This window comes from Phocoena sinus, chromosome 21 (genome assembly GCF_008692025.1).
Source record: "Phocoena sinus isolate mPhoSin1 chromosome 21, mPhoSin1.pri, whole genome shotgun sequence".
In the NCBI taxonomy this organism is placed as follows: domain Eukaryota; kingdom Metazoa; phylum Chordata; class Mammalia; order Artiodactyla; family Phocoenidae; genus Phocoena; species Phocoena sinus.
In genome coordinates, this window is record NC_045783.1 from 32,883,332 (window position 1) to 32,904,296 (window position 20,965).

At 51.1% G+C, this 20,965-nt stretch overlaps 1 protein-coding gene across 1 annotated transcript in view; it reads right to left on the reverse strand.

Annotated features, from left to right (window-relative positions):
• The window catches only part of ANK1 (ankyrin 1), a 101,139-nt gene that overhangs the window by 10,832 nt on the left and 69,342 nt on the right, over positions 1-20,965 (reverse strand). The window contains exons 37-40 of the mRNA XM_032618509.1: positions 20,102-20,248; positions 6,348-6,737; positions 6,179-6,251; positions 3,008-3,266 (exon numbers count right to left, since the gene is read on the reverse strand). Coding sequence (XP_032474400.1) covers positions 3,008-3,266; positions 6,179-6,251; positions 6,348-6,737; positions 20,102-20,248 — 869 coding nt within the window. The remainder of the gene's footprint in view (positions 1-3,007; positions 3,267-6,178; positions 6,252-6,347; positions 6,738-20,101; positions 20,249-20,965) is intronic.

Genomic DNA, 20,965 nt, shown 5'->3' on the forward strand with positions numbered 1-20,965 from the left:
GGCCCTGTGACAGCTAGAGGCAGCTCCGCCCAGGAAAACTGTCCCATTCGGACTTGGGAAAATAAGATGTCTCCAGAACGTGGCTACTTGTGTGTGTCCCTGGGCTGCTACTGCCATGATCAGAATGATGTCACCCGGCTCGTTCATGGGATGGGGCCGGCTAACACCCTGGAGGGTGCAGGGTTTGTTTCAAAAATAGCCCCTGGTGAGTGATTTGCTCAGGCCCAGCTCTGGGAGTGCAGGCGTCCAGGGAGGGGCCTGGGAGCCCGTGCAACTCCATCAGCCCCTCCGGCCTCGGTCCCCGCTTACGCGGCACAGCAACCCCAAATGCAAGCGTGTCACTGGTGTGTCTATTTAAGGCCTGTCCTTAAAGGCTCTTCCCAGGCTGGGCTGTCAACACCAGGGCAGGAACCATGCGCATTAAACTCAGCTTTGCAGAGCTGACTCCCTAATGCAGCCCAGCAGCTGCGGCTGAAAGGAATTCCCCTCTTGGGATCAGGCCGTTCCTCTCTGGCCTGCAGCCGGCGTGGCAGAAAGAACCAGGAACTGGACCCGGCACGCTGACCCTACGGCTTCCCGCTGAGGGGCTCAGGGAAGCGGGGCGCCTTCTCTGGGCCTCAGTTTCCCCGGCGGTCAAACAGGGGCAGGTTCAGGAGCTCTCCTCCCGTTCTGAGAGTGCCGGGGGGTCGCACGGTTTGTGAGCCCACCGCTAGGGGTGGTGACAGCAAACACCCCACGCAGCCCGCTGCCCAGGAGGGGCTCTGTGTGCGTTTCACACACTAACGGTTACGCCTGCAGCACCCCCCACCGCGTCTCTGATTTTCCCATCTCACACAAAAGAAATGGAGGCACAGAGAGGTTGATAACTTGCTACGTGAAAGAGTAAGGAAACGAGGGTCAGATTTCCAGCTCCGACCCCGGCACAATCCTGCCTCATCTCCACAAGAGAGCACTTGGGACACAGAAGCCACACGTGCGAGGGGGCACGAGAGCCCTGGGTCTGAGCCCAGCCTAGGAGTTCAAGGTCAGATGCTGCCCACCGGGGCCGCAGAGAGGGACTGGCTGCCTTGCAGGTTCAGGCCCCCAGTTATACCCCACTCCCCGACCCCGTGTTTTTTGAGACTCACTAGAAATACTAGCAAACAGGTGCTCTGCAAACCGTCACCTTAAACAGGGCTCATTATGATCCCCTGGAGCCCTGGCAGGTGATTAGGAAACAGCTCACCTACCCTCCCGTCCGCCCTAGACAGGGAGGTGCTGGCTCACTGGGACTGGGGGTCAGGAGGTCCCAGACTCTCCTGGGCCTGACGTCGGCCTCCTGGGCCTCAGTTTCCCCATTTGTAAATGAGGCAGTTGGGCCAAATGACCTAGAGGGTTTCTCTCGCGGTCCCCTGGGGAGGTCCTGCTTCCTCTCCAGGCCTCCCCTCACCAAAGCCAACCGCAGAGACGCTCCTTCCCCAGGACTCCGGGCGGGGGGCGGGGGCACAGACCCGGAGTGGGGCCATCTGTGCTATGGGACAAGCGCTCACTACCGGGAGAGGCAGCAGAGGCTCCTGTGGAACAGCCCCTCGGCCAAGAACGCACGGGGTGGCCGGGGGTTAAAAAATGGGTGCAGCCGCCCAGCCGTCGGTGGTGCGGGTTCGGCAGGGACGCCTTCTAAATACCACCCTGTTTAATTCCTGGCTGCACTTGGCAGCCAGCAGCCCAGGTCATCGTGGAGTCCGCCTGGTCCTGGGGTCCTCAGAGGTGCCTTCGAGGCTCGGGCTTGGACAGGAGCGAGGGGAGGGGAGGAGAGGGCAGTGGAGGGGAGGGAGGGTGAGGAACCGATGCTGACTGAAGAGAAGAAGCCAGGGAGGGCGGAGCACATTGTTACGTACGCGTTAAAGCCACACACGCACAGAGCAGCGACGCGAACTTTATAAGAACGCACGAATTAAAAATACACGTTCGTAAGATGTCCGGGATTAACGTCAAGATAACGTGGGAGGACCCCTCGGGGGTGGGGGGGGGCGATGAAACCAGGGGGCCGCCAGCAGGCAGTGGCAGCGCCTGGGCACTGGGTGCGCGCAAAGGTCACAGACTGTTCTGTCTGGTTTGGTATCTATTTGCAATCTTTCATAATAAAACTGTTTCCAAAGCCACATTAAAATGATGTCTATGGGAATGGGGAGGGAAGATAAAAGCAAATAAATAAGTAGGGAGGACCGAAGGGAGGCCAGGAGGGCGGAGGGTGCAGGCAGCTGGAGCCTGCGCTGGGATCGCGCCCTCGGTCCCAGCCTGTTCCACCCAGGGAGCCCACCCGCACGGGCAAGGAGTCCCTAGTGAACCCTGGCGACAATCCTTTCTCTACCTTGTTTACACAAGGGAACCCGGGGCGGGACAGTGGCTGGTCCTCGTCCCTACAGACACGGTGGGACCCGAGTTAACCTGGCCTCCAGGTCTCTGGTGCTAAGCCCTTCTTCCTAAACCACGACGGAAAAAGAAAGCAAACAAAACTACGGCTTTGGGGCTTCCCTGGTGGCACAGTGGTTGAGAGTCCGCCTGCCGATGCAGGGGACACAGGTTCGTGCCCCGGTCTGGGAAGATCCCACATGCCGTGGAGCGGCTGGGCCCATGAGCCATGGCCGCTGAGCCTGCGTGTCCGGAGCCTGTGTTCCACAACAGGACAGGCCACAACAGTGAGAGGCCCGCGTACCGCAGAAAAAAACCCAAAACACAAAAAACTACGGCTTTGGCAACGGCCCTGCAAAGCCAACCTCTGACCCTGTGACCCTGGGCATCTGGAGGGCAGTGGAGGGGAGGTGCCTGGCAGTCTCATCAAGGTGAGCCTCTCCCCTCCCTCTCAGGGATCAAGGAGGCAGACACGTGGAAAGAGAAAAAGACAAGCCACTGCCGCAATTTTTAAAGCCGGAACACACGCCCGGCTAGGGGCCTGGGCAAGTAAGCAGCTGCCCCAGGCCTGGCCCTCTGGCTGGAGAATCAGTGGCGGCTCCCCGCGGGCTCTCACCTTTACGTGGTGGGAGAAGGTGCTGACAGCCTCCTGCATCCACTCGCTGGGGCCCTGTGGTCTCCGGTCGCTGCCGGCCTCGGGCTGCTCCGTGTGTGCGCGCTCCGGTGCAGAGCCCAGGACCTCTTCGTGCTCCCAAGACCTGCTGACGGTTCTCTGGAACAAGTGTGGGCCTTGCAGGGCCTCCTCCCCCCAGGAGCCTTGTGTGGCCTCTTGCAGATAGGAGACGATGGAGCCTTCCGCATCCCAGTCCTGCAGTCTGGGGCCCAGGAAGAGACCGAGGACACCAGTCACCCCCAGTCTCCGCTCTCAGAGACTCTCCCCCTCCAGAGCCCTGGCCCATCCAGGACGGGTCCTGTACTGCCCACTGGAGGTCGGGAGGGCGTGAGCTATTGCACAGCGACTGCCCTGTCCAGAGAGGCCCGCGTGGGCCATCCTTGCTGTCCCGGTGGAGAGGGCCACGGACACCGGTGGCGCTGGGCCCCACCCTGTGAATGGATGGCTCCGCGCTCTGGGCTCCCGAGGCACGTGGCTCACGGTCCCGTCATCGGGGTCCCCACACCCGTCATCCCACCCACCACCCTCCAGCCCCTCAGGTCACTCCCACCGCACGGTCCTCATGCCTGGGCTGAGCTGGCAAAATGATCACCCCTCCCCCTTGAAGCAGGCTCTTCCACGGCCTCCGGGACACATTTGCCTGTTTTTCCCTCCCTCTCTGGCCGTTCCTTCTCAGCATCCTTTGCGGGATCCTCCCAATTTCCCTGGCTTCTGACCCTGGAAGGCCCCAGACTCAGTTCTTCTCTGTCTATACCCACGTGCTCTGCAAGCTCATTCAACCCGTGGCCTTAACCCCAGATGTGGGTCCCCAGCATCTCTTCCTTGAACTGCAGGTGTGCGTGTCCAACTGCCTCCTCAACGTCTGTCCTTGGGGTTTCTGATGGGCATCGCATGGGCAGCCCGGCCAAGTTCACACTTAGGGTCTTCTCCCCGGACATGTTCCAGCCGTCCTCCCACTGCAGTAGATGGCAACCTCGTCCCTCCAGGTGTCAGGCCAAGGACACCCGTGTCGTCTTGGACGTCCTTCTTTCTCTCACACTCTATATCTTATTTGCCAGGAAACCCTTTTGGTGAACACGACCACTCCTGGCCACCATCTTGGTCCACGTCACCATCGACTCTTGCTTCCAGTTCATCTTCCTGCCTCCACCCTTGGCTGTGGCCGGCCGTGGCCAGATCACCTCGCTCCTCTGCTCAAAACCCTCCAACGGTTCTCCATCCCACCCAGGAAATGCCGGTCTTTCCAGGACCCCAAGGCCTGACATGTCCAGCCCCATCACTTCCCTGACCTCATCTCCCGTGATCACCCTGCTCTAGGCACGGGCACCTTCCCGCCGCCCCTCGAATGTGCGGGCCGCACTCTGCTCCGAGGCCTCTGCCCTGGCTGGGCCTTCTGCTGGCTCCGCTCAGGTGTCCACATCGTTCATCACCTGCATTCCTTTATGTCTTTCCCGCGAGTCACTCTCAGGTGTCCCCGCCCGCCCCGTCCATGATTTCAACCACCCCCTTCCCTGCTTTATTCTTCTGTTTAGCACTTAGCATTAATTAGCATCTCTCTCTTAATTACTTTTAATTCCATTTACTTTATCTGCTTTTATTGTCAGTCTCCCCACTAGAACATAAACGTCTTGCACGTAGAGACTATCTGCTTTGCTCAATGCCACACCCATGCTCCAAGGCACTTCATACAGGGGCCTGGCACACAGTAGGCATTCAATACACACTGTTGAGTGAGTGAATGAAATTCATCTGTCCCCATGGGAGAGCTGCCCCAGGTCACAGAGCCATCCTGTAACGTTCTGAGGTCCGGCCCCCAGGCCTCTGGCCCCTGTCTAGGGACCCTGCTGTCACAGTGGGTGGCACACAGGAACATCCAATCAGTGCTTGTTGAGTGAACGGCCATCGCCAGAGGTTGGAAGGTTGGATTTCACTTTGAATCCTCACGGCTCAGTGTGCCCAATTTTCCCGAAGCATCGAAGGATTCGTTTGGGACGCTAAATGAATCCTTGCTGTCTTGTCTCCTAAGCGACTTTGTTTTCCCTCCTGCTGGGGGATGCAGGCCACACCGAGTAGAGCCTGGGGAAGGGCCGTCTGCCCGGGCTTCTGGGAGGAGGATGCGGGTGGGAAGAGGAAATGAGAATAGATTTCCCACGGCCTGGCTGGATCTGAGCTCCCTGGGTGGCCACAGCCTTCTGGGAGCACAGGAACTGTCTCCTTGCTTTAGGGAAGTTCAGGCAGCAAAGCGACACAGAGGAAAGGGCCTTTGCCCCTCCCTTCCTGTGCTAGCCCCGGAGGCCAAGGCGATACCTGTCACTGTCTGTCTCTCTCGCTCCAAGCCCCACTCTGCACTCAGCCCAGCGCTGGAGCGTGGCAGATGTCCACTGCAGGCACGTGGCCTGGGGACTCTGTGTCTCAGAGGGGCATCAGGCCATCTGCCTGCACTGCCAACAGGCACCCTGCTGCTGGACCTGTCATCACAGGCCTTCTCCTCGCAGGAAGGGTGGTAAGGAGCTACCCAGGAGAATAACCGTCTTCAACAGCTGAAGCTCTGTCCTGCCCCTGATAAGCCCGCTGGCCTCACTCCTTCAAAAGGGTGTAAGTAGAAAGGGCAGCGTTATCAGCTCTGTCACACGCAGGCTGTGTGACTGCACACATAGCTTCCCTGGGCCCTGCTGCTTCTAGGTTTCCAAATACGGTTTGATTTCAGCAATCAGCACACAACAGCGACAGGGGCCCAGAGCACCCAGCTCAGCTGTACTTCAGGGACGTGGCTTCTCCCAGCCTTACAATCTCTCTCCCAGGGATGCTCTCCCCTCTCCCAACACCCTCAGCCTCTCTCCTGCTGGCCAAAAGATGGGGCTGGCGAGGTGGGTGGGGTGGGGGGTGGTTCTGGGGGAGGGACTGGCCTTTGCAGACACAGCTCCACTCTCACAAGACAGAGGCCTGAGCGCGGGCTGGGCGGCTTCAGAGGCGAGCTGGCGCCTTACTGAATTTATTTGCGCCAGTGTGTTTAGAACACAGCGTCGGGGGACAGCAGCGCCCGAGTTCCCTCTGTACTCGCTGCCAGAAGCCCAGGACGGTAAAAGGCATCCCGCGCGGCGGCCCAGCCCTTACCTGTCCTGGCTGGAGTCCATCACCCGACTCACGGTGTGGGATTCTGTGATGTGGGCTTGTACCCTCTGCTGGCCTGAAACAAGAGACACTTCATTCCCTGAGCCCTGCCCTGCACCTGTCGAGTCCTCCTGCCTCTCATGACCTGGCAGCTTCTCTTCTGACCTCTGACCTTCCTCCTGGTCAAGCAAATCGATAAGGCCATTTGCGGCATCTGAATCCACTGTGTCGTCCTCCACGAGGTCCAGAGAGCCCAGCATGGGGCCCTGGGGTCCCTCGGAGAGCGCCCCCTCCAGTTTCCACTCGTGGCCAGTGGCGTCCGAGTCCTCGGCCTTGCTGCACTCCAGAGAGGAGTCCTCAGCAGTGACCAACGAGGGCGTGAGGCCCGCGGACCACACCTGCATGTCAGACATCTCCAGCATGGCGTCATGCTCCGTGCCCGCCAAGGGGATGGCGTCTAGGACGGCCACCTCGTTCCAGTACTGGTCTGCGCGCAGCGGAGAGGGGAGCGCGTAGTGCAGGGAGGCGGGGGACAGCAGCTCGTCCTGCAGCGAGGAGTAACCTGGATGGGCAGACAGAGGGCGACATGCTCCAGCTGTGACCTTCCATCACGCGCGCTCACGTGCCGGTCACGCGCGCACAGGCACGGCCACTGACGTGCATGCGCATTCCGGCGGTGCGGGCCTTCCCAAGCCTTGTGGCTTCTGCCCAGGCACCCGGGCAAGAGAACAAGGCTCTGGGGGCTAAGGAAGAGGGGGCAGCCAGGGGTGAGGGCGGGGAGGGGGCTCCTTTGCTGGACGCAAAGAGAAGAGGTTGGAATGCTTTCTTTTCCAGTCCAGAGCGGGGATCAAGACGTCTTGATCCAGAGGCTGGAGCTCGAGCCATCCTCAATCAGGTGAAAGCCCCACTGCTCAGCGGCCGCACGGAAGGCAAGGCTGCTGTCTCTTTGCACCAGCATCTCTTGGGCACAGCCCTTGGGGGCTCTGTTAGGAACGCACCTCCAAGGGAGGGGGCAGCCCCAGAACCAGGGTCGCTGACCAAGCCCTGGCGGGGCTGGCGAGCACACTGAGCACCCACAGACCTCGGTGCGGTGGTCAAACAGGAAACTGCTCGGTTTGGGATGAAGTCGCTTAGCCGCAAGCAGTGTATGGGGTTCCCGGAACTGTGAATGAGCCAAAGTGGCACGAGGGAGGGTCCTCAGGGCGCACGAGGTCCCGGGCACAATGCTGTTTCCTCAGAACTCTGCCTGCCGATCCCCCCAGGTCAGCTGTGACCCGGGGGAAGGGAGCCAGTGGGCCCAGGCCCCTACCGCGCAGCCCTGTGGTCAGCAAAGCCTGTTCCCAAGCCTGTTCCCTGGGGACGGGCTCGGACACGAGTCGGTGATAGTCTCCTGGTTGGGTCTGGTGTGCAGACCAGGATGCTGAGGGAGCAGCAGGTTTAAGTGTGGGATTAGTGTGCGTGTTCTGGACGGGGTTCCCTTCGGTGGGGCCTCTGCTCTCCTCCAGCTTGTGGGGAGGCGGTCCCTGCAGCAGGGGAAGAGGGCCTCTGCCTCCCCTTCACAGCAGGTGCCAGTCTGAGGGGGGCCTAGAAGGCAAGATTCTCCACTTGGCCCAGCCTGTCTGGGGACCCGGGGGCAGGTGTGTGCCTACAACCTCTGAATATCCAGCAGAGCTGAAGGGGACCCTGGGCATGGGTGGGGCTGCCCCTGCAGGGTCTCCAGGGACCTTCCTGCCACGTCCCGAGAGGCCCCTAACCCAGTGCCCGCAATCTTCATCCTGCCATTCAGCCCTCACTGCTCCCCACCCCTGCATCTGGCTTAACCTCTCTCCTGGCCAGACGGGCCCTCGTCACTCCCAGCTGGGCCTCAGCTCCTGCCCTCCAGCTTCTCTGCTTCTGATAGAACTCAGCTGTCCTCCTTCACTCACTTTTTCAACCAGAAAATATGAAATGAGGTCTGCTTCCATGCCAGGCACCATACATGCTAAAGGGTTGGGGATTATAAACACACACAGACACACACACACACACACACACACGACAGGTTCTCTTTGTCCTCTTTCTTTCACAACGTTTTCCCAACGACTCCAGCTCACCTTGGATTCCCCCATCTTTGAGCCTGTCCTGGTTCGCATGACTGTCAACTCCAAGAACAGGGAACCTGTCTATGCTGTCCCAGTGCAGAGCTTTCAGATGTGAGGGGGACACGGGAGCCAGAACCGATGACCTAGCCCATATGCAGTGAAACCGAAATTGCCAACGATTACAGGTGTTCAAGGTGCCGGCAATCAGGCCACGTGCTTGACATTCATTCTGCCTTGTAATCTTTCCGGAGAGCTTTCCTCCTGACTGATCTCTACAAGTCTACGTGGTTCCAGATTCCAAAATTAGGAGAACGAGAAACAGACCATGGCGGGGGGGTTGGCTGGGGGTAGGGCTGTGCAGTGACAGGGACCAAGGGACCCCTCCAGCTCTGGCCAAACGAGGAGGGACAAAGAGAGGAGGGTGGTGGGGGAAATGGGTGGGTCAGATCTTCCCACGACAGTAACACCAAGTCACTGCACGTGAAACTGTGACCTAACTGGGAAACCAGGGCAAATGGCCTTCCAACCCTCTACAGAAATCTCTCCAGATATCTGCGAGCAGAGCATTTAAGAATCACATAATTTTTTTTCTTCTTGAAAGCATTATTCTATTATTACCATTACTAATTGAGCTCTCTTTCATATGAAATATATCCAACATGTTATTTTTAATTGTCACGACAACATTATTCCTACTTTATAGATTAGGAAACTAGAGATGGAGCAACTTGCTTAAGGAACACAGTGAGAGTGGTCCTTTCACTAGATTTTGCTATTAATATATTTTAAAGATAGCGTCACGGAGGTATAGTTGGCATACAACAAATCCACATATTTAAAGTAGATAATCTGATCATTTCTGATACAGGGAAACACCCATGAAACCATCACCACAGTGAAGAGAAGGGCCCTTCATCATCCCCGAAAGGTTTCCTCAGGATCCTTTGTACTCCTTCATTCTGCCACACTCCCAGGTAACCACTAATCTGCTTTCTGTCACTATACAGTAGCTGCATTTGCCAGAATTGTATATAAATGGAACTATACAGTGTGGAATCTTTTTTGTCTGTTTTTTTTTTTTTTCACTCAGCCTAATTTCATCCATGTTGTTGCAAGTATTGTTAATTCATCCATTGTTATTGCTGAATGTCTAGATCACACTGTAGGTATATGTTTAACTTTTTAAGAAACAACCAAAGTTTTTCCAAAGTGACTGTCCCATTTACATCCCCACGAGCAGTGCATGGGCTCCCAGTTCCTCCACATCCTCAACACTTGGTATGTTTTTCGTTTTTTATTCTAGCTCTTCTTATAGATGTGTAATGTATCTACTTATAGTTTTAATTTGTATTTCTCTGATGACTAATGATGCTGAGCATCTTTTTGTGTGCTTATTTGCTATTTGTCTATCTTCTGGGTTAAGTTCAAATCTTTTGCTCACTCTAAAACTTGGGTTGTTTTCTTATTATTGAGTTTTGAGAGTTCTTTATGTATTGTGGATACAAGTCCTATATCAGATGATTATTAGCCAATACTTTCTCCCAATCAGTAGCTTTTTTTTCTTCTTCATTTTTTTAAACAGTGCGTTTTAAAGTGCAGAAGTTTTAAATTTTGATGAAGTCCAACTTATCCATTTGTTCTTTTATGGATTGTGCTTCTGGTGTTGCACCTAAGAAATATTTGCCTTATCCAAGATCTCTAAGGTTTTCTCTTATGTTTAACCAAGAATTTTTATAGTCACAGGTTTTACATTTAATCTGTGATCCATTTTGTGGTAATTTTTGTATGTGATGTAAGGTGTGAATCCCAGTTCATTTCTGCATATGAATATCCAAGTGTTCCAGCACACATATTGTAAAGATTATCCACTGAATTGCCTTTGCACCTTTGCTGAAGATCAGTTTTTCCTATATGTGTGGTTTTATTATTTCTGGATTCTATTGTGTTCCATTGACTTATCTGTCTTTATGGCAATACCACACCGTATTGATCACTGTAGCTTTGTAATAAATTTTGAAGTCAGTGTAAGTCCTCCAACTTTGTTCTTTTTCAAAGCTGTTTTGGATGTTCTAGGTCTTTTCCATATGAATTTTAGAACCACTTTGTCACTTTCCACAGAAAAGCCTACTGGGATTTTGACCGGGGTTGCATCAAATATATAGATTGTTTCAGGGAGAACTGACAAAGTATCGAGTCTTCTCGATACACCCATGAACACGGGTGTATCTCTACATTTATTTAGGTCTTTTAAAATTCCTCTGGGCAACGTTTTGTAGTTTTCAATGTGTGTCTTTCACATCTTTTATCAGATTCAGCTCCAACTGTTTCAATTTTTTTCAGTGCTATCTTAAAGGGTATTCTTTTTTCAATTTCAATTTCCACTTGTTCATTCCTAGTATATAGAATTCAATTGATTTTTTTAAATATACTGAAATTGTATCCTGCAACCTTACCAAACTCATTTTTTAGATTCCATTGGGTTTTTATATATATCATGTTGTCTGTGAACAAAGACAGTTTACTTCTTCCTCTCCAATCTGGCTGCCTTTTATTTCTCTTACTTGCCTTATTGTACTGGCAGCACCTTTAGGACAAGGTTGAACAGAAGCCGGGGGAGAAGACATCATTGGCTTGTTACTGCACTTAGAGGGAAAGCACTCGGTCTTTCACCATTAAGTGTAATGCTAGCTTCAGGTTTTTTGTAGGTGCCCTTTTAGGGCTCTGCTATCAGACTCTCCAATGTGGGGGACAGCGATTTGCCCTAAGTCCTCACTTCTCTTACAGACCCTAGAAGAGTTACTGATTTTTCAAACCGTGTAGCTTTTTACTTGTTAGCATGGAGTGGTGACATCCAAGCTCCTTACATGCAGAACCAGATACTGATTTATTTTATAATATTCAACCATTTTGCATTCCTTGGATAAACCCCACTTGGTCATGATGCACTTTTATATAGTGTTGGATTTGATTTGCTAAAATTTAGTTTAGAGATTTTTGCGTGAATGTTCATGAAGGATATTTGTCTGTAGTTTTCCTGTAATGGATTTCTTTTTTTTCACCAAAAATGTAATGCTGGCCTCATAGAATGAGTTAGGAAGCATTATGTCCTTTACAATTTTCTTAATGAGTTATTTCTTCCTTAAATGTCTGGTAGCATTCACCACTTAAGTCCTCTAGGCTTGGAGTTTTCTTGGTGGGAATATTGGTTTTTTAAAAAATTTATTTTATTGAAGTATAGTTGATTTACAATGTTGTGTTAATTTCTACTGTACAGCAAAGCGATTCAGTTATACATAAATATACATTCTTTTTCATAGTTTTTTTCTATCATGGTTTATCACAGGATATTGAATATAGTTCCCTGTGCTATACAGTAGGACCTTGTTGTTTATCCATTCTATACATAATAGTTTGCATCTACTAATCCCAGCCTCCCATCCACCCTTCCCCCACCCTCCCTCCCTCCCCCTTGGCAACCACAAGTCTGTTCTCTATGTCTGTGAATCTGTTTCTGTTTCATAGATACGTTCATTTGTGTCATATTAGATTCCACATATAAGTCGTATCATATGGTATTTGTCTTTCTCTTTTTTTAAATAAATTTATTTATTTATTTATTGGCTGCATTGGGTCTTCGTTGCTGTGCACGGGCTTTCTCTAGTTGCGGTGAGCGGGGGCTACTCTCCGTTGCCGTGCGCGGGCTTCTCATTGCAGTGGCTTCTCTTGTTGCAGAGCACAGGCTCTAGGTGCGTGGGCTTCAGTAGTTGTGGCACGCAGGCTCAGTAGTTGTGGCTCGCAGGCTCTAGAGCGCAGGCTCAGTAGTTGTGGTGCATAGGCTTCGTTGCTCCACGGCGTGTGGGATCTTCCCGGACCAGGGCTCGAACGCGTGTCCTCTGCATTGGCAGGTGGATTCTTAACCAATGTGCCACCAAAGAAGCCCCCTGTCTTTCTCTTTCTGACTTACTTCACTTAGTATGATAATCTCTAGGTCCATCCACGTTGCTGCAAATGGCATTATTTCATTTTTTATGGCTGAGTAATATTCCATTGTATATATGTACCACATCTTCCTTACCCATTCATCTGTCGATGGACACTTAGGTTGCTTCCATGTCCTGGCTATTGTGAATAGTGCTGCAGTGAACATTGGGGCGCATGTGTCTTTTCGAATTATAGTTTTCTTCAGTCTTTAGTGATGTTGCCTCTCTCAGTCTGGCTGGATGCTTATCAATTTATTGATCATTTCAAAGAATCAGCTTTTGGTTTTATTAATTTTCTCTAGTGTTTTCTGTTTTCAACTTCATTGATTTCCGCTCTGATCTTTATTATCTCCCTTCTGTTTACTTTGGGTTTAATTTGCTCTTCTTTTTCAAATATCTTAAGATATTATAAAGCGGAGGTCACTGACTTGAGAACTTTTCTCTTTTTTAATGTGGACATTTAGTGCTATGAATTTCTCCCTAATACTGCTTTACTGGCATACCATACATTTTGATATCTTGATTCAAAATACTAATTTCCCTTTTGCTCTCTTCTTTGACCCATGGGTTATTTAGAAGTGTATGATTTATTTTCCATGTTTGAGATTTCCCATGTAGCTTTCAGTTATTGACTTGTAATTTAATTTCACTGTGGTCAGAGAACATACTTGGAATGACTTGAATTCTTTTATATTTATTGAGACTTATTTATAGTCTATAACATGGTCTATATTGGTTTGTTCTAGGGGCAATTGAAAAGAATGTGTATTCTGTTGTTATTGGGTGGAATGTTCTACATTTTCCAATTCCTAATATCAATTAGGTCAAGACGAAGGACAGTGTTGTCAAATCTTCTATATGGTTACTCATTTTTCTACTTGCTCTATCAATTATCAAGATGGAGTATTGAAATCTCCCACTGTAGCTGTGGTTTTGTCTATTTCTCATTGTGCTTTTCTGTTTTTGTTTCATGTATTTATAGCTATATTACTGGTGCATAAACATTTAAAGATTGTGATGCCCTCTAGATGAACTACTTATTATTATGAAATTATTGTCTTTATCCCTGGTAATATTATTTGTTCTGAAATCTACGTGTCTGATATTAATATAGCCACTTCAGTTTTCTTTTGATTAGTGTTAGCACAGTTTATATTTACTCATCTTTTTACTTTTAAGGAATTTGTGTTTTTATATTTGAAAGGCATTACTTATAGGCAGTATATATTTGAAATTTACCTTTATATCCAGTCTATCTCTGCCTTTTTTTCTTTAATTAATTAATTTTGGCTGCATTTGGGTCTTCGTTGCTGTGCTCAGGCTTTCTCTAGTTGCAGTGAGTGGGGGCTACTCTTCGTTGCTTTGCGCGGGCTTCTCATCGCGGTGGCTTCTCTTGCTGCAGAGCGTGGGCTCTAGGTGCACGGGCTTCAGTAGTTGTGGCACGTGGGCTCAGTAGTTGTGGTTCACGGGCTTAGTTGCTCCGTGGCATGTGGGATCTTCCCGGACCACAGATCGAACCCGTGTCCCCTGCATTGGCGGGAGGATTCTTAACCACTGCGCCACCAGGGAAGTCCCTGTCTCTGCCTTTTAATGTGGGTTACTTAGGTCATTTACATTTAATGAGATTATTAATATGGTTAGGTTTAAACCTCTCATTTCTACTTTCGTCCCATCTGTTCTCTTTTTCCTCTTTTGGATTAATTGAAATTTTCCACTTAATCTATTTTGGTTGCTTATTAGCTATAATTCTTTGATGATTTTAGTAGTTACTTTAGGACTTTTAGTATACATCCTTAAACTATCACAGTCTACTTTTAAGTGATGTTATATAACGCTTGGCATATAGTATAAGAACCTTATAATAATATACTTCCATATTTCTCTCTCAAATTTTTTGATTTCTGTACCATTGTTGTAATATATTTTACTTTTCTACATACTATCAACCCAACATTATATTGTTATTTTTGTTTAAACAGTTATCTTTTAAAGAGATTTAAATAACAAGAAAATTATGTATTTATTCTTATAGTTAACATTTTTGGCAGTTCATTCCTTCACGTAGATCTGTATTTCTGTATGGTGTCGTTTTTCTTTGGCCTGAAGGATTTTGTTTTTAAACTTTTCTTGTAGCAGGCACCTCCTGGTGATGAATTTCCAGGTTTTGTGTGTACGGAAAAGTCTTTATTTGCCTTCATTTTTGGAAGTTATTTTTGCTGGATATAGAAGTCTACGTTACTTTAGAGATGTGTTTCTTTCAAGATGTGTTCTACTTTAAAGATATTGTTCCACTGTCTTACTTCCATTGTTCCTATGAGAAATCTTATGTAATCCTTATCTTTTTCCCCTTGTATATAACAGGTCTTGCTTTTTTACTCTGGCTACTTTTAAACCTTTCTCTGTCACAGGTTCTGACCAATTTGTTTAAAATGTGCCTTGGCATAGTAGATTCCATGTTTCATGCAGTTAACTGAACTTCTTGGATATGTGTATTTACGGTTTTTGTCAAATTGTAAAATTCTGGGTCATTAATTCTTCAAATACATTTTCAGCCCCCCTCTCTGCTGGAAACTCTAATTTCACAAATATTAGGTCACTTGATTTCCCCACAGCTCACTGATGCTTTTTATTTTTCTTCCTGTGTTTCATTTTGGAGTTTCTATTGCTATGTTGCCAAGTTCCCTTCTTCTGTAATGTCTAATCCCATTCAGTGTACTTCATTCATCCTATACCTTATAGTTTCATCTCTAGGAGATTGGTTTGGGTCTTTAAAAAATATCTTCCAGGGCTCCCTGGTGGCACAGTGGTTAAGAATCTGCCTGCCGCATTGGAGGGGACACGGGTTCGAGCCCTGGTCTCGGAAGATCCCACATGCCACGGAGCAACTAAGCCCATGCGCCACAACTACAGAGCTTGCGCTCTAGAGCCCATGAGCCACAACTACTGAGCCCATGTGTCACAACTACTGAAGACCGTGAGCCTAGACCCCGTGCTCCACAACAAGAGAAGCCACCACAATGAGAAGCCTGCGCACCGCAACAAAGAGTAGCCCCCACTCGCTGCAACTAGAGAAAGCCCATGCGCAGCAATGAAGACCCAACACAGTCAAAAAAAAAAAAATCTTCCAAGTCTCTACTTCACTTTTTAAACATCTGAAATAGTTATTAACTGTTTTACCATTCTTGTCTGCTAATTCTAATATCTGCGTCAGTTTCAGTCGATTGCCTTTTCTCCTTATTATGGGTTGTGTTTCCCTGCCTCTTTGTATGTATGTCTGGTAATCTTTAATTGGATGTTGTGACTTTTATCTAGTTGGGTGCTGGGTATTTTTGTATCCCTATAACAATTCTTGAACTTTGCTCTGTTAGGTAGTTGAGTTCCTTGGAAACAGTTTGATCCTTTTGAGTTTTGCTTTCAAGGTTTATTAGGTAGGAGTATTGATCAACCTAGGGCTAATCACTCTCCATTTCTGAAACAGGACCATTCTGTGTTCCCTATGCAGCGTCTGTGAACGATCAGTCTGCCTATTGGGAACAGATGATTAATATTCAACCAAAACTTGCGGGGAACCTTCTGGAGGTCTCCAGAGCTCTCTCTGTGTGCAGCTGTCTCTCTAGGGAACTCTAGCTGCCCTGGTCTCCTTGGACTCCCAGCGACTTCTCCTGAACCAGGAAGTCTTCTTGGATTTCTCTTCCTTCTGCCATGACTTAGAAACTCTTTCAAGGCAGTGATCTAGGCAACCGTAGGGTTCACCTCATTTATTTTCCATGTCTCATAGATCACTGTCCTTTGCTGCCTGATGTCCAATGTCTCGAAAACTGTTGTTTCGTATAATTTGTCCATTTTTTGCTTGTTTCAAGCAGGAGCGTATATTCAGTCCCTGTTGCCTCATCTTGGCCAGAAGTGGAATGCATCACAGACAGTCCCTCAGATACGGCCGGATAAACATGTTCACTCCTGGGAATCTCAGTAAGACTTCATAAAGGCTGGGAGAGGGTAACTCTGCTGGTCACAGAACACCCGGGGCTCATTCTTGGTGACTTTTCCACCTTGAAACTTCCTGGGGTTCATGTGAATAGAATTTCACCCAAGCAAAAATGTGTCCATGAAGAGAACTTGTGCAACCCTCCCCCAGGACTTCTTTCTGCCTTGTGTTTTGTCCTGGAGGCCCTCCCCTGGTCGCAGTGTTTCTCCCTCTCAGTCTCCAGAAGACCCCGCTGACCCCACTCTCACCCCCGAAGCGTGGATCTGGGGCTGTAGGTGTCCATACTCAGTGGAGTGGGGATTACTGCTGATAGGGGCCATGCTCAGCGGGGGCCATCTCACACAGTCTGGGGTGGACCACAGCACAGGAAGGTTTGCTGAGTCCCCTGGGTTGAGCTCCAGAAGTGCCTGTCTCTCTGGCAGTCTCACGTGGCCCTGCCATACCTGGGTCACCAGCCCATCCCTCAGTCTAGAGCTCTCCTCTCTGGGGTTGCCTTTTGGGGAAATCAGGTAACAGGCAACCAAACACACAGCTTTGGAGCAGAGCCGTCCAGCAGTGGCCCGCCCCCCAGCCTCCCCTCATCTGGGCTGTCACACTGGGTCTCTGTTAACCTAGGCCTAACGCTGCCCCCACTAGTTTGATGTCAGCAGCAAACCAGACAAGGGTGGACAGACAACCCTAACTCAGGCAGCAGCCGCACTTCACTAGCTGTGTTCACTAAGAGTCCGTAGAAATGAGACATATTGTATTTCCAAGTAGACATTGTGTCCAACTCATCACACCAAATGGAGTTGACCAAACAGGATGTGAGATGTCCATTTTTTCCTTTTACATGAGAAATCTGTTTTATTTTTAGGAACATGCTTTTTTTTCGCTCCACGGGCAATTTTTTTTTCATGTTTATTCCAGGGGCCTGGGGTAGTTCCCTCCTGTGCAAGAGAAGCAAACTGGCTTTTTGACTTAAAGCCCCTTCTGCTCTGGCCAGTCCAGGCAAACACAGCAAGAAGAGCCAGGAAGGAAGGACAAGAGACCTCAGGTTCCTATCTTCCTGACACCACAGAGCAACCAGTCACTGCCTCGAGTGCCCACAGGGAGGCTGAGACGAGCAGAGAACGAGGTAAAGCACAGAGGAGGCAAGGTGCCGCCGTGGCCATCGGCGCAGAGGCCTGGGCCGGCCCAGGACAGAAAGCCAGAGGAAGCGCGGGAGGCTGCTGTCCCCCTGTCCTTCCACCTCTGATCCCTCCTGCTCCTTCTCTCTGGGCCAGAAGGGCACCCACATGTGGGATGGTCTTCCTGGGACTGCAAAGAAGGCAGGAAACGTACACAGAAGCCAGCTCTGGTGCCCAGAAAGGCAGGATGGACCAAGCGGGCGTCTGTTTCTGAGCATCTGCTCCGGCCTGGGGGAGCGTGCACACAGGGCACACGGCCTGCGTTTGCCGGGACACCTGCTGGACGAGGGGGTTCAGAAGGGCTGACAGGCGACAGAGCAGCCAGGAAGCACAGAAGCATTCAGAGTGTGACGTCTGCAACCAAAGCAGGGGAGGATCCCTTGTAAACTTGTTAGATCTTGTGACCCCTCTGCTCCAAACCTACAGCTGCTCTCCATCACTCTCCCAGTAAAACCAGTGTCCTCAGGAAGGCCTGGAAGAGCCGCCCTCCTGCTACCCCTGCCCTTTCTTCCTCCCCTCTGGCCCCTCACTGTGCTGTGGATGCACCAGGCACGCCCGCTCAGGGCCACTGCCCGGGATGCTTGTATGGGTGCTCTCTCCCGAGTTTGCACACCCACTCCCTCCTCTCCCTCCAGCCTTTGTTCAGATGCTACCCACTCCCACCCCACTATTTAATCCCCCAAGCCCAGCACTCTGATCCCCCTTGCTTGAGTCTGTTTTTTCCCAGCATCTACTTGCTAGCGCAGTATACAATTCACTTACATATTATATTTTTGTTTGCCTCTCTACACAAAAGGTAAGCTCCATGAAGGCAGAGTTTGGGACTTTTCTTTCTTTCTTTCTTTCTTTTTTTTTGTCTGTTTGAGAACTGACTTATCTGCCCCGCTTAGAACAGCCCCTGGCATGTGGCAGGTGTTCAGAAAATATTTGCCAAGTGAGCTGACCAACTGCACAGCCTTTCCACAGTCACGGAGCACAGGACCCAGGCCCACGGGCGTTCGAACTCTGCTCAGGCGTTAGATGAGAGTCTCCAGGCCCAACTGGAATCCAGAGGCCAGCGGAGACGTTCATAAACACCTGGGTCCGTAACTGCCCTTTTAAACAGTGTTTTTTATCGTGATAAGAACACTTGACATGACTTTTTGATTGTTGTAACTGCCTTGTTTATACTCATGTAATTTTATGGGCCTGGTGTCCGTAGAACTGGGGGACAAAACCCCCAAAACTTGAGTTGACTTGATTGAAACAGATCTGGGGATGTTAAGAAACCCAACCAAGTCACCGGTTATCACGTAAAAAAGGGAGAAGTGTTCTGTCACTTGACTTCTCCCAGTTTGCAGCAATCAGCCCCCTTCCCTCGCTCCTAGTGAAAGGGAGTTGGTCACTTAGCAGTCCCTGCTGTGTCCGCCTAGTACCCCAAGAGCGGAGAGAGGGCCAGCCTGGGAGCCCTCAATGCTGGGTCTGAGGGGCAAGCCTCCTCCATGGGAACAGCCCTGAGGGCACACAGGTCCCAGCAGGCAGCGAGGGCGCCCCAGCGTCAGGCCGGGGGCCCTTGGTGACATGCATCAGTGGAGGCTGAGGGCCCCTGAACACCTGGCCCAGGTGAGACAGTGGAGACAGGCAGTGGGGGAGAGAGTGGACTTGCAGGCCAGGTGAGGTCAGAGGCAGAAGAGAAAGGCCACAGCACGCGGTCAACAGATGAGCCCTGTGCCCAGGGGCCCTGGACGGCATGTTTCAGGAGACACAGGATGTGGGAGAGTCACCCGTGTCAGGAGCGCAGCATCCCCCTGGACAGGGCCCCTGTCCCCACCCTCCACTCAAAAGACCCCCACCACAGGGCCCCACACGGCGCACGCACGTGCGCATGGCCAGGAAGGCTGGTGACCTAGGACCTGGGGGAGGACAGCGACGCAGCTGTGGGATGGGGCACGTGCCGGCCTCATGGAAGCCGGTTCACAGAACCGTATTGCTTTTCAAGGCCTGTGAGGAGCCTCAGGTCTCTAATCCAACTTGCTGATTTTAGAGAACAGGCTGATGGCTCAGCAGTGGAGTCAGGAGGAAAGGGGATAGAAGCCAGCCTCCCGGCTCCCACTGCAGGGTAGGGCCTCCACCCTGCTTCTGCGCCCCTGGTCAGTGACAGAGATGGAGGGGCAGAGGGGGTCCCGGCCCTGCTCCTCACTTGGCCGCTTCCCCTGCTAAAAGGAAGGTGTCCTCAAAGGCCGCAGGGGTGGGTGCCGGGGGCAAAGGTCAGGGCCCCCCGGGGCCCGGTCACATGGGGGCTTCTTGGCATAACGAACCACATCAAAACGAGTCAGGGAAAGAGATGGGGCGAGAAAAAAGGGAGAGAAAAGCAGAGACCGGGCTGAAGAAAAGATCCCGCTTAGTCTCAGAGAAGGGGCGGCAATAGGGCTTCAGGACGCCCCCTGGCTGGTCCCCACGGGACCTGCGCCAGAACCTAGCGCCCTTGCGTCTCCCCACCGACTGGGTCGTCGATGGGTCCGCGCATGCGCAGAGCTGGGGGGCGTGCGGCACGCGGGGTGTTGAGCGGGGCCTCGGCTCCTCCCGTCCTGCCTGGGCCCCGGGCGCCCCCCACCACCTCTGCGTTCACCACCGCCCGTCCAGAGAGAGACTGACCTCCGGTCACCGGGAGAGAAGGTTCCAGGGAGGGTCAGGAGGCGGCGGCTCGGCCCCTTCGTCCAGGAGACACTCACCATTCATCTGGGAGGGGTACGACGAGTAGTCCCGGTCCGTGGGCCGGCGGTCGGGCTTCAGGTTGCGGCCCTGCCTGCCCGAGCCCTCCAGCATGTTCACGATCTCGCCGCGGTCGATGTGCCGCAGGGCCGCGTACAGGTTCTCCACTGCGGGCAGAGGGGAGGAAGGAGGGCGCTGGGGGGACCACTACCCATCGCAGGGCGCGCGGGACGCCCGGCTCTGAACTCTGGTGGGGTGGGGGGAAGACTGCGAGGAGGGGAATTGCAGGCCTCCGCTTTTGTCAAAGTCAAAGCAAACTACCTCTTTGGAAAAGACGGCAGATCTGGGGACACTGCGGTTCCCGTCTGGCCCACGCAATAAAGCCAAAACCGCGGTAAAGCGAAAACACGAATGTTGTTTTCCCAGTGCATATAAAAGTTATGTTTACACTACACTCTAGTCTAAGTGTGCAGTAGCATTCTGTCTAGAAAGACAAGGCATCTACCATACCTTTAAAATATTTTATGGCTAAAAAACGCTAACTGTCCTCTGAGCCTTCAGTGACTCTTAATAGTCACATAAGGATCACTGATAACAGATCAGCGTAACAAATGCAATCATAATGAGAAATTCTGAAATATTGAGAGAATTACCCAAATGTGACAGACACGAAGTGAGCAAATGCTGTTGGAACAGACCTGCTGAATTTGATTGGGAAAAAAACACAGTATCTGCGAAGCGCCGTAAAGTGAGGTAGACTTGTGTTTTGTTACCCTTTAACAGATCTTTCCCAGACCCTAACAGCGGCGAATTTCAAGGCATGGGAAGTGTTTTTTTGTAACCTAAGAGGAATACTACAAGAAGATGAGTGAGAATGATTGGAT